The sequence below is a fragment of the Hylobates moloch genome, unplaced genomic scaffold (assembly GCF_009828535.3).
Source record: "Hylobates moloch isolate HMO894 unplaced genomic scaffold, HMol_V3 SCAFFOLD_14, whole genome shotgun sequence".
Lineage (NCBI taxonomy): Eukaryota > Metazoa > Chordata > Mammalia > Primates > Hylobatidae > Hylobates > Hylobates moloch.
The window spans coordinates 38,584,913-38,598,835 of NW_026652289.1; the positions used below are offsets into that span (position 1 = coordinate 38,584,913).

General features: G+C 41.0%; 1 protein-coding gene across 1 annotated transcript in view; it reads right to left on the minus strand.

Annotated features, from left to right (window-relative positions):
- The window catches only part of MCTP2 (multiple C2 and transmembrane domain containing 2), a 258,431-nt gene that overhangs the window by 168,575 nt on the left and 75,933 nt on the right, over nt 1-13,923 (minus strand). Inside the window, 2 exon segments of the mRNA XM_032175198.2 lie at nt 4,574-4,682; nt 5,864-5,926. Of these exon segments, the coding sequence (XP_032031089.1) occupies nt 4,574-4,682; nt 5,864-5,926 (172 nt within the window).

Below are 13,923 nucleotides of genomic sequence, written 5' to 3' on the forward strand. Positions count from 1 at the left end.
CTTCCTATGCTCAATCACATACCCTCTAAGCACTTTTTAACATCCTTTCTTGTGGTTTGTGGGCTGTCTTTTCCTAAGGGAGATACCATATTCTTCCACTCCACTGCTCAGTTAAATAGCAAGAAAATGACTTTTTATTACTCAACATCTCCGGATTTTTCTGCATTATTTCATGTCGTATTTCCAAGATGCTTCCGCTGAAAGCATTAGCCTCAACTCTTGATGACTGCCTAATTAGATTATACCATCTTTGCTGTAGATGTTTTTAAAGCAGTTTTTAAAAGCAAGAATCCAAAAATCAGACCATGATATTCTAGGCAGAGGTCAACAAACTTTGGCCCATCAGTTAAATCCAGACCACTGCCTGTTTTTGTAAATAAATTTTTATTGGAAAACAGCTAAGTTCATTTGTTTATTGTCTATGGCTGCTTTCTCACTATGTCGAGTTAATCTTCACTTATAGCCCATAAAGCCATAAGAAGTTTACTAATCCATGTTCTAGACAGAAAGTAACATAGACAGAAATGATTATGTAACAATCCAAAGAAAATGCAGAACTCCTTCCTCAGCAGAGAGTGATTCATCAAAAATAGTTATTCTCCCTAAAAAAAAAATTCAAAAACAGAGACTGTGCAACTGGAATTAAAGGCCCTAAAGCTGCTGCTCCTCCATGGTCAAGGTTGCAACACAGTTGAATAACTTTGAAGGAGCCTCTGTCATAATAAAAAATATGTGATTAATTAGATCCGTGTATTTTTTACTTAAAATTAAATACATGATTCCACATAGGAAAATAAAATACAGTTGACTCTTGACAACATGAGTTTGAACAACTGCAAGGGTTCATTTATACAGAATTTTCTTCCTCCTCTGCAACTCCTGAGACAGCAAGATCAAATCCTGGTCTTTCACCTCCTCCTTAGCCAATTGGATGTGAAGACAATGAGGGTGAAGGCTTTTATGATGATCCACTTTCACTTAACGAATAGCAAATCTATTTTCTCTCTTTTATGATTTTCTTAACACTTTTTCTCTAGCTTACCTTATTATAAGAACACAGTATGTAATACATATACAAAATATGTGCCAATGGGCTGTTTATCACTAAGGCTTCTGGTCAACAGTAGGTCACTAGTAGTTGTGTTTTGGGGAATTCAAAAGTTATATGTGGATTTCTGACTGCATGAGTGGTTGGCACCCCTAACCTCCTGCATTGTTTATTGATTAGCTGTATTTTAAAAACTCTATGCTGAAGGCAGATCATAGAGAGAGCACAGAGAAATTGGCAAACTGACACAAGTTAAGGACAAAGCATCTAATTCAATGATGGGAGAGCTGACATGGAACACAGCAATGAGTTCTGTGCTGGGAGTCAAGGACGTGGCCAACTTGCTTTATGATTATTCATTAATTACTACAACAACATATCTATTGCCTATTTTCTACATGTAGGCCACTATGTCATCTATACATCTTTATTAATACATAATAATAGTACATATTTATGGGGTACCTGTAATATTTTGATACATGCATACAATGTGTAATGATCAAATCAGCCTAATTGAAATATGCATCGCCTCAAACACATCATTTCTTTGTGTTGGGAATATTCCAAATCTTCTCTTCTATTTTGAAATATACAATAAATTATTATTAACTATAGTCACCCTACTGAGCCATTGAACACTATAACTTATTCTTTCTAACTATATTTTTGTACCCCTTAACCAACCGTTCTTCATTTACCCCATTCCCACCCTTCCCAGCCTCTGGTAGTAAGCATTCTCCTCTCTGTCTCCGTGGATCAACTTTCTAGCTCACACATGAGTGAGAATATGGGATATTTGTCTTTTTGTGCCTGATTTATTTTACTTAATATTTTGTCCCCCAGCCTCATCCATATTGTTTTACTTTTTTCAGTCCTTACAATCACATTATGAGGCAAGTTACATCACACTCATTTTAGAGAGGTTATGTAAGTTGTACAAGGAGGTCACAAAGCCAAGTAGTAGACCAAATCCAAATCCTCTTCTTGTCCCACTGAGCCACCCAGTCTGCTCTGAATCTTGCCTCCCAAAGTGACCCTTGATAAGTCATTTAATTTTTGTGCTTCCATTTCCTGAATTAAAGCTTCCATTAAATCAGCAGCTGGACCAGGTGATCTGTATGAAAATCGTCTTCATCTCTGAAATCATACAAATCCTTTTTGCTGACTTTCATCACCAAGCCCCAGAAGAACACCAGTGTAGTGCCCATTTCATTGAGGAAACCCAAGACATGCTTGTTGAATAAGGGAGTAAGTGACTAACTCCTGTTCATTCTGCAAAGGTACTTTCCCTTGTATAACAGGCCTCAATGCTCCTTAAGTCCAGCACCGAAGCTGGATTTCTTCAGTGAAGAACTAAAATTTATTAAAAATATTCTGTGTATAAACCATCAGTTATAGCACAGGAGGGCATACAAAGATTAATAAACTGGGCCAGGCATGGTGGCTCACACCTGTAATCCCAGCACTTTGGGAGGCCGAGGTGGGTGGATCACAAGGTCAGGAGATCGAGACCATCCTGGCTAACACGGTGAAACCCTGTCTCTACTAAAAATACAAAAATTAGCCGGGCATGGTGGTGGGTGCCTGTAATCCCAGCTACTCGGGAGGCTGAGACAGGAGAATGGCGTGAACCCAGGAGGTGGAGCTCGCAGTGAGCCGTTTGTGCCACTGCACTCCAGCCTGGGCGACAGAGTGAGATTCTATCTCAAAAAAAAAAAAAGATTAATAAACTAACTACCAGCTCACCCTGTCTTGCAGCATGCCCCAGCTCTCCTCATCATCACCAATTGCAGGACACAGTAAGCAAAAATAACACCCACAGATGGGGGAAGAGAAACACACAAATAAAATGATAAGCAAACCACTCCAGAGAATCAAACATGTAAAAGAAAATAACGTCCTAAATGGGAGACAGTCAATACATTAAACTGATATCCAAGAAATAGAGCAGCAAGCAGGATATTTTAAATGAATACTTAATATTCTCAAAAAGAGATGGGATTGTCAAAATACGTTATAAACCTATTTTGAAATTGTTATAAAAACATAACAATTGGTAAACAGAACAGTACAATGTAAACAACTGACAAGAAAATGAGCAAGCTGAAGATCAAGCTGAAGAATTCTTCCCGAGAGGAAAAAGTCATGGGAAAAATGAAAAAGAAAACCTAAGAGACATAGAAGACAGACCAAAGAGTCAACAGACCCTTCCTTTATTGAAAAGATGTTCCAAAACAGAGTAGAGAGGAAGCAACAGAAGAAACTGTCCAAGAACCGAAGCAAGAAAAAGAACTCTTTAGAATAAAAAGGCCTCAGCTACTAAACCAAATAAATAAATAAATATCATAAAGAAAAAAACAGATATATTTGCCTACAATGAAATGAAAAACTTCTAAAGGATAAAAGAGGCCATACAATTAACGATAAGCAACAGACTGGGAGAAAAATATTTGCAATATATAACTAATGTCAATGCTGAAAATTATGAAGCATTATAAAAATTTAGAAGAAAAAACACAATTGAAAACTGGACATTATATAAGTTAATGCCTGCCATCTTCCCAATAGCCTATAAGGTAGGTTAACCTTACTATCCTTGCTTTGCAAATGAACAACCCAAGGCATCAAGTGGTCAAGCAACATTTCTCAGATCAAACAGCAATGAATGAAGAAGCCAAGATCTGAGCCCAGGTAGTCTGGCTCCACTGTCTGCTCTTAAACACATGCCATTTTAATATAAGGGTTTAGCCTTATCTGTGCACAGAAGCATATACAATATGTTCATTACAGCATCATTTATAGTGCAGAGACAGAAGGAAAAAAACAGCTACCATCAGTAGAGAAACAGATAAGCAAAACATTATACTATGGAATAAATGTAGTATTTAAAAGAAAGGCAATATATGTACATGGAAAAGCATGGTCAATTTTGAAGACCTGTACATTTAAAAAAAAAAAAAAAGCTCACTGCAGAACAATATGGATATTTTAGACCCATCTTAATTAAAAAATATACAGGTATATATTTATGGCTAGGTACAGAGACTTGTAAAAGGTAAATAAAACAATCACAGGCAGACACTAGCTATTAGAGGGAGTCCAGTGAGATTTCAAAGCAGAAGGGAAGTAGTTTCAAAGGCATTTCTGTCAATGTGTACATCAGATGACCTTATACTAAGGATAGGCTCACATTTGTCTCATGAATAATTAAAGTAGGATTGAGGAAACATTTTCTTGAACAGTTGCTATATGCCAGGCGTAACGCTATCAGAGTTATCTCATTCCATTCTAAAACAACTTCACACGATGATTAGTATCATTAACCAAATAATAAAGAAGAATAAAGAATGTGTTTAAATAATTCACTGCAAATGTCTTATACCTGGAGAGACTTAGATTTGAGCTACTGTCTATCCTAAGCCATGCTGTGATGTCAAAGCCTGACCGAGAATATTGATACAGGGACAGAGAGACAGAAAGAAGTTTCCAGGCTACACCCACCGTAACAGACCCAGGTCTTACCACAGCGATCTCGGACAACCAGGTTCCGGCCTTCCTTCAGGTGTATGGTGAGGAGGTACGCAAAAGGGCTGGGGAGGTTACTCAAGCCATCGCTGGCTTCCCCCAGTATCTGCACAGATGGAGAAGGCAGTTAAGACAGTATGTCTTGGGCCCAAGCAAGAGAATTTCAGAAATACTTCTTAATTTTGGGGGGAAAAAAGAAAGGCCACTATGATGATCAACTGTCATCCCCAACTCCTCCTCACTACGACAACTTGGTCACCCTGCTTTATTAACAACTCCCTTACATTTCTCCCCAGTGGGCTTTCATCAGAATTCAGAAGCAAATATGATTACATCTTTGCAAGGTTAGCCTTCCAAGAATTAGATAACCAACCTCTGAAATACCCTTATTAAATTACTGCAGGACCCCTTGTTATAAAACTCAGGGTAGAGCCCCAAGAGAGGCAACAGGAGGAAGAAGTGCAGCTGCAGGCCTGGCTCCCAAGAACATGTGTCCCCGCTTCCAAGTTCAGTTGTAAGATGTCCCGTCGTGTTCTCCACCCTTCCCACCAACCCCCATCACCTCTGTAGACCTCCATGTGTAGTAAAATTTCAGTTCTGGGCACTCAGCTGATCCCCCCGCAAGTCCACATGTCCATCTGACACATGCTCTTCCCTAGGTCCCCAAAGGACATTGTCTCTTTCCAGTGCTCTCCCGGCTTTTCCACCCCTCTCTTCCATTCTCTGGCACCCACTATTAATGTCTCTTACTCTAATCCTCACAGTCTCACCTCCCCGCAACTCAGTCACTTCCTCCTCCAGAAATGCATCAACTCCTGCGGGCCATATTGTAGAATTCAAGTCTGTTTTTGAATATTTATTACATGAGCCCAATTAAATTTTTGAGCCATTTCAAACTTTTGACTGTCCTTAAAGGAAAAGGGCATATAAAATCATTTATCATTCACTTATTGGACATTCAATTAATCGATCTTGTGGCTAAGCTACCCTTGACAGCCTTCTTTTGAAAGTTTCAAAGCACTTCAGAATGGCTTTATCTCCCTTACTATCTCACTCAATTTCATGGTTACTCTGTATTTTTAGAAGAATCTATCCCAGTCTGACAAATCAATAGACACTGAATTAATCTCCTCCAGCCAAAATTTGCAAGGCCTGGTTTTGTAAGTGGATACGGTTTGGCATTTTTTTTTTTTTTTAGCAATAAAAGAGGCAAAAAAATACAAACCCAAACATTTGATGAGAAATATCTACAACATTTAATGATTCTTTTTAAGGAATGCCACTCACAGATTGTTCTTCAAAATGTTGAGATGTCATAGAAGCATTCAGGTCACTGCTTCCACATAGCTTCTGCAAAGAAAAAGAAAAAAAAATCGGCTTTACAAAAGCAAATTAATACCAACTCAGGAAGATACCCTCTATCAGGTCTTTCCCTTTGGAACTCTGATATTTGCATATGCAGCTTCAGTGAGGGCCGCCTTCCTGTTTGTGTGGCAAGGAGACCTGGATTCAGTGGTGTCAATCCAGCTGTGTCCTCTGCTGCCTAAGTCACTGCATAAGAGGAACTGCACGCACCTGCTGGGCTACATGGCATCCCTAGTTCACCCACATGTTTAGCATGCAAATAGCTTTGTTCCCAGTGAAAGCAGTGGGGCAGCAGAGCCACTGTGCCAGATCCCTCCCAAGTGGGCAAGCCCAGCCCCCAGCCTCTGATGTGAAACGGGCCGCTCAGGATCCAGAGAACTGACCATGTCCGTTAGGAAGGAAACGTAGGCCAGGCGCGGTGGCTCACGCCTGGAATCCCAGCACTTTGGGAGGCCGAGGCGGGCGGATCATGAGGTCAGGAGATCGAGACCATCCTGGCTAACACAGTGAAACCCCATCTCTACTAAAAATACAAAAAATTAGCCGGGCGAGGTGGTGGGCGCCTGTAGTCCCAGCTATTCGGGAGGCTGAGGCAGAAGAATGGCGTGAACCCCGGGCGGGCAGAGCCTGCAGTGAGCCGAGATCTCGACACTGCACTCCAGCCTGGGCGACAGCAAGATTCTGTCTCAAAAAAAAAAAAAAAAGAAAGAAAAGGAAGGAAACGTTTCAAAATGTGATCCGAGAGACCTTCCTCAAGCCATACCTTCATGGGCTATTCAATCGCCAAACCAAAACTGAGAAATGCAAATTCTGAACAGATGACCTCAGAATGAGAGGTGTCTATGTTTCCCAGTTTTTTGGTTTTTTTTTTTTTAGACAGAGTCTCATTCTGTCACCCAGGCTGGAGTGCAGTGGCATGATCTCGGCTCACTGCAACCTTTGCCTCCCGAGTTCAAGTGATTCTCCTGCCTCAGCCTCCTGAGTAGCTGGGATTGCAAGCACCCGTAACAACGCCTAGATAATCTTTGTATTTTTAGGAGAGATAGGGTTTCACCATATTGGCCAGGCTGGTCTCTTGGCCAGGTTGGTCTCGGACTCCTGACCTTGTGATCTGCCTGCCTCGCCCTCCCAAAATGCTGGGATTACGGGCATCAGCCACCATGCCCGGCCCCTATGTTTCCCAATTTTAAAATGCTTCTCATACCCAGGAAATGAGTCCACAGCGCAATGACACCTGCATCATGCAGTAGTTAGTATGGGGCACAGATTCCTCAGTTGTGTAGCTTTTATATGCACAAAGGAGATTTTATCTGTTTCTGGAACTTTAACAGAGTTTCTGGGCTGAATGTGAGGACAGCTGCCTGCAATGAGAGGCAGAGTGGAGGGGACATGAGCAAATGGCCTCCCAGCAATTTGAGGATATTCCTGTTTGGCACATTAGCCAGGACTGATTGCATCAGTGAAAAACATGGGAATTTCCCCTCCAAAGACGACTGGATAACTTCATTGCTATGGGCCAATTTGGAGACGAGAGGCAGCCCTGGAGACACTGCTTCGGAAACCATGAGCCACTGGGGGTAGAGGCACTGATGACATTTGTCCTTTCCATGCACAGTGACCACCAGGACATGACTCACAGATCCAGCTTGATGGCAGGCTACCTTCCAAGACACACATTTGCTCTCTCCAGTGGAGCTTCGAGAAGCAACAAAACATCCAGACTAGGGGGGCAAATCTTCAGCACCCATGAGAAATGGTGAGGAGCTGCAAACAAGGATGGGCTTTCTGGCCCACTGCCTCTGCGTGCAGTGACATCAAGGGCCGCAACTGGGCAGAAACGAGCCCTGAACACAAGAAGGCATGGAGCCTCATGGGGCTAGGACCAACAGAGGCCCTAAGGTTCTTGTAATCTGTGGTTCTTACCCTTGCCTCTTCCCCGTCAGTCCCAGGTTTAATGTCCCTAGACTGTGAATACACTGTGTTCAGTTCAGGTTAATTCACACAGGATCAAGAGTGATTTCAGACACAAGCTTTTTCTAGGGCCCTGGCACTTTAGCCACTATATGCCTCTGACCCAGGAAGTACCAACGCCGCCTAGACAGGAAGACAGCCCTAACTCTCAATGTGGCTTGATGACGGACAAGGAAAGAGGACACAGGCCCTTTGCCAAACAACCTCTCCTTTGGTTCTTGGTATCTACTGCATGTGTTATGTATAAAAGGACCCCCAGGTGAGTTGGGCAGTACTCTCTGAAGTCCACTTTATGACAATAATCAACCTTATTCAACTTACTGACTTTCCCAATATCAATAGATTTATTTGTATGTGTTTTATACCATACACTACCATTTCCCAGAAATGCAATCATTCTGCCTGATTTCCCTGTATCAATAACCATGCCTTCACCTGCAGAGCCAAGAGTAACTGGTTCTGATGCTCTGAAGCCTGAAAAACCACATGCTATGGTCTCCAGTTCTATTAATTGAATCAATGCTCCACCTAACCAATCCCATTTTGAAGATAATTCCACGAAACTATTGGGATCCACTAAAGTGGATAATAACACTTTTGATTAAAGTGTCATGTCATTAGCCAAGGATAATGATGGTCTTGTATCTTCTACTTTCAAGTGGAGGAGTGGACAGAGGTATGATTAAACCGTGTCACCCCTCAGACTGGATCATATATATTCTCCCAAGTTGGCCTCACTGTACTGAATGATGATGTTAATTAATGACAAAATCCACCTAACCACCATAATTTACATGCTAGCAAAAATGAAAACGGAGCTTTTATTCAAATATGTGATAAGTCTTCCACTTATAACAAGGAAATTCAATGTGAGAAATGACATTAATTCAACATTATGGCTGGTTTTACTCACAGAAAAGTCACAGAACTTAAAGTTATGGTTCCCACAGCCACCATAACTGTCACACACCATATATAAACACCAAGATAGGAAAGTGATTACCATAAAGAACAGCAAAACGTTCCATATGCACGGGAGGATGGAGTTACAGCCGCTGGGGGACACATAACTTTGGATATTCCCCCACGCTCTTGCAAAGTGCCTATAGTATTATTCATTGAGTAGAAGTTGCATTATTTCCACCTGCTTTGTAAACCCAGAAACTACATCGGTAACTTACTTTTTCATTAAAAAGAGCAGAATTAATATTTATTTCACCAAGAATACCCCAGAATACCACTATTATTAGATTTTTAAATGTTCCCTAGGCTAGGTGTAGTGGATAATGCCTGTAATCTCAGCACTTTGGGAGGCCAAGGCAGGCGGATACCTGAGGTCAGGAGTTCGAGACCAGCATGGCCAACATGGCAAACCCCACCCCTCCCCCCGATCTCTAATAAAAATACAAAAATTAGCCGGGTGTGGTGGCGTGCACCTGTAATCCCAGTTTCTCGGGAGGCTGAGGCAGGAGAGTCACCTGAACCCAGGATGTGGAGGTTACAGTGAGCCAAGATCGTATCACTGTACTCCAGGGTGGGCAACAGAGTGTGACTCCGTCTCAAAAAAAAAAGTTCCCAATAAATGTAACCAAGCCCTGTGGATTGCCTTTGTTTTTTGTTTGTTTGTTTGTTTTTGAGACAAGGTCTCCCTCTGTCACCCAGGCTGGAGTGCACGGACATGTTCATAGCTCACTGCAGCCTCGACCTCCTGTCTTTAAGCCATCCTCCTGCCTCAGCCTCCTGAGTAGCTGAGATTACAAGTGCACACCATCACACTTGGCTAAGTTTTGTTTTATTTTATAAATATTTTAGAATATAAAAATTTTAAAATAGATATATTTTATAGTATATTTTATGTTATAAAATATTTTATAATAAAATAGTTTTATTTATTTTATAAATTTTATTACAAAATTTATTTTTGTTGAGATGCCTTCCCACAGTCACCATAATTGTCACACAGCAGCCCAGGCTGGTCTCCATCTCCTGGCCTTAAGCGATCTTCCCGCCTTGGCCTCCCACAAAGTACTAGAATTACAGATAGGAGCTACTGTGCTTGGCCTTTTTAAAAAACAATTTACTTAAAAAAATTAACACACTGTAAAATTGACATTTTCCATGTGTACATTGCCATAGTTTTAAACACCTGTAGATATTTGTATAACCCCCCACCACAATCAGAATATAGAACAGTTCTACCACCCAAAAAATGCCTGTGCTATCCCACTTTTACCCCCATCTGTGGTCAAATCTTCCAACTCTAGACCCATGGCAAGTAATTGTATATTTTCATCATATAGTTCTATCTTTTCTAGAATATCCTATCATTGGAATCATACAGTATTTAAATGTTTGAGACTGGAATATTTTACCCAACTTAATGCCTTTGAAATCCATCAAGGTTGTCATCTGCATCATTCTTTTTTATTGCTGAGTAGTATTCCATCCTAGGGATATACTATCTATCGATCGTTTACCTAATAAGCATCATTTTAACATTTCAAACAAATTTTGTACAAGTACATACTCAGGAAGATAAATAATTTTAAATATTATCAAACCTAATAAGTCTCAATATGACAAAACTCTAATTACATACTAGCATTCAGAAACACAGCATTAACATCTTGGAATGCGCACTATTACGAGATTAGTCTTCCCTTGCATAGCTCTCACTACTGCCTTTCGGATAAGTGTTTTTTGTTTGTGTTTTTTAAATAAAAGCGAATTTGCATTGATAATTCCATTCTGCCTTGCTAAACTGAAATTTATGGGAAGATAATACATACTTTGCATTCCCTTTAGAAGTGGATTTTCCTTCCATAAGAACACAAATATATTAAAATTCAGCAGGATATGGGGAGATACTGGAATGGCAGATCAATTATTTTAAAAAGAAAATCTTCTCTAGTCACCAAGGACTTTGAGATTGAGGGCAAGAAACTGTTGTGTATAAACATTTTCATTTCAATATACACTAAATGTGATCCTGTACAAATACCACCTCCCATGTGGCTGTCTGAAGGGTCTTACTATGAGGCACACACAGGAAGCCAAATTTAAAATTATGTAAGCAGTCACTGTTTGTTTAAATTTCAGAGGAAGAAAACATAAACCCACATCCAGAAAAGCTAAATAAGAGTAAAAAGTTGGCTGAACAAATCAATAGTATTCTCTTTAAAAACTGCCCCATTGAAGTATATAAATGTATACATATTGCATATTTAATCTATAACCCGTATCTTGTCTATCTAGAATATGTATATTTAAGAATATAGGAGTCACAAACACAAATACATAGAGGACAAAGGAAGTTACAAAATAAGCAAAAGGAATCAGACGGCTCCATTAACCATGAAGCAGCAACTGGACGCAGTGATAGAATGAAAAGTGAGCTACATGGCAATGAGAAGTCAAAACTGGAAGGTGTATTCAGAAGACAATCAAGCCTACCAAACGGCCAAGTCTGTTCTTATTTTTTATAACACTTTTCAGGAGGTTATGGATCATACGATCAAGGTGTATAAATTTAATTCTCTCTCATCTCCAAGACTGGTCTCCAAAAGTGATTTCCCTGCAGTATTGACTGTCTAATCTAATAGCAAATTATGAATCATGTGTGTGTGTCCATATACCTTGCTCCAGCATATGATGGTATAAAACAGTCAGTAAATTACATCCCATAAGACAAATCCAGCCTGCCACTTGCTTTTACAAGTAAAGTTTGATTGAAATACACCACTGTCTACTTGTTCCTGTGTTGTCTATGGCTAATGTCATGTGACCTCACCTTGAGTAGTTGTGACAGAGACCTGTGGCCCACAAAGCTCTGGCCCTTTCATAAAAAAAAGTTTACCAACCCCTGTTGAAATGCTCTAAAACTTTGCATATTCAGTAATATTTGTCCACTGACCTGCCATAAGTTTTTTGCATGTTTAACAGGAGATACTTTAAGAAATGGTTGCTTGTACATTGCTGAGCACTTTCTAATGTAAAATTTATACTCATTGTAACTTCTTAAAACAAGTCCACAGGCTGTCCTTAGTCTCTCCGATTGGCAAAGAGGAAAGCAGAGCCAGGAGGCTAAATGTCCACATCACAGGAAAGCTGGAGAGTTCAGCCTTGGCGAGCGCTCTGGGTTGGGCGTCCCCTGAGTAACCTGGGTACGCTGCTCTTTTCACTGTACCACACCTGCGCCAGGAGAATCCCAAAAGAGCACACCTTGCCTGACCGGGAGGCAGCCGTACATGGTAGTGAACAAGGCTCTGGAGTCCAAAAGACCTAGATTTGAGTCCCACCTCTGCTACTTTCTAGCTTTCTGTCCTTGAAAAATATACCTAAAATTCAAGACATGGGAACATCTCTCAATGGGTCAAAACAGATCCTTACAGGTTGTTAGAATAATTAAATCACTCAAACGGCATTTACTGAAAGCCTTTTCTCAGACAGACACTGTACGAGGGCTCTTTGTATATAGAGGAAACCAAATAGATGTGGTCTGATAATATTTATGTAGAAATTGGCAGAGTTCCTTACACATAAACCCTCAGTAAGTAGCATTAGATTGGTGTTGCTATTCTATTATTTATTATTATTATTAATTATATTAGTAATAGTCATAAAACAGCCTATGTGTTTGGGAAGAGTGGATCAAAAGAACTTGATGAAGGTGGTGAGCAATCTGAGTCCCTTTCTTAGTTCCCTCCAACATTCCCCACCAAAAGTGACCAGGACAAAGTCAGAGACTGGCTGACGAAGCCTCGGGACGGTGCCATTTTCCCTCCGCCCACAGCCCATCCAGCCTGTGCGCCATTTCTCCATACCTTTTGTCCAAGGCAAAGCTTGGACTTACTGCTATACCCAGTGTCTACAGCAAGCACTGCCCATGTGCCAACGATTCCGTCTGCCCTATGAGCGATGCAGCATTGAGCCCATGGGGTTCCTTGCATCCCGCTCACTCAGTGCACTAAGCAGTTGTGATGGTCAGCTAGAGTTGCCTGGCAGGATAGGAACGCCCTACATGATGTGGCTTCTGTTCACTTCTCTGCCATCTCCTCCCATTGCCGCCTCACTGCCTCCTCTCCAGCCTCACTGCTTCCTTGCTCTTCCTGAAACATCAGGGACACTCCTGCTACCCTGGGGCCTTTATACTTGCTGTTCTCTTTTTCTGGAAAGCTTTTCTCTAGCTATGCACACAACCCACTTCCTCACCTCCTCCATATCTTTGTGTGAAGGTTATCTTCTCGGAAGAGGTCCTTCCTGACCACTCTGTACAAAATGGTAACACCTTCCCCCCAGCACCTACTCTGCTTTCTTTCTCTCCATGACACTTTATGTTCTGATCATATCTATAGCATGCCACCTTTCCTAGTGGAAACTCCATGAGGGAGGTGACTTTTTTCTATTTTGTTGACTACTGTGTCCCTAGCATCTAGATCTGCATCAGCACAAAGCAGGTGTTCAACAGGTGCAAAGGAAAGGAGGGAAGGAAGAAGAATAGCAAGACCGAGCCCATGATGGACCCTGGGATGTAGCTGACACATCTGCCTCTCTGACACACCATCACATATTGAGGTACGACTTTCGAGATCACACAAAAATAGTAAAAATCACGTCACTGAAGTGTAGAGAAACTGACGCACTTGTTTAATTTTGCAACCTGGAGGTCGTTTCCTCTCCTCTGTGGTTTCTCACTCTGCTTCTCTGTGATCACTAACCTGAAGCTATGCAGTTGCCAAGCAATTTCTGGAAATATCTCAGTGGAGGAACTTCTCTAAATCACTCAACTCATCCACGTAAGCGCGTGCCAAAGCTAGTTATTCACAACTCCAACTGCCAAATAAAATGTCAGGGAAGGACATACCCCATTGTGGAATTACATGGATTATGGGAAAGGGGGAATGATCCTTTCTTTCATAATTATTAGTTATTGACCATGACAATGAGCCCATTCAATCTTGATAATTATCCTTGTGTTTAAAAGGACACAGTGGACACAGAAAAATAAATGT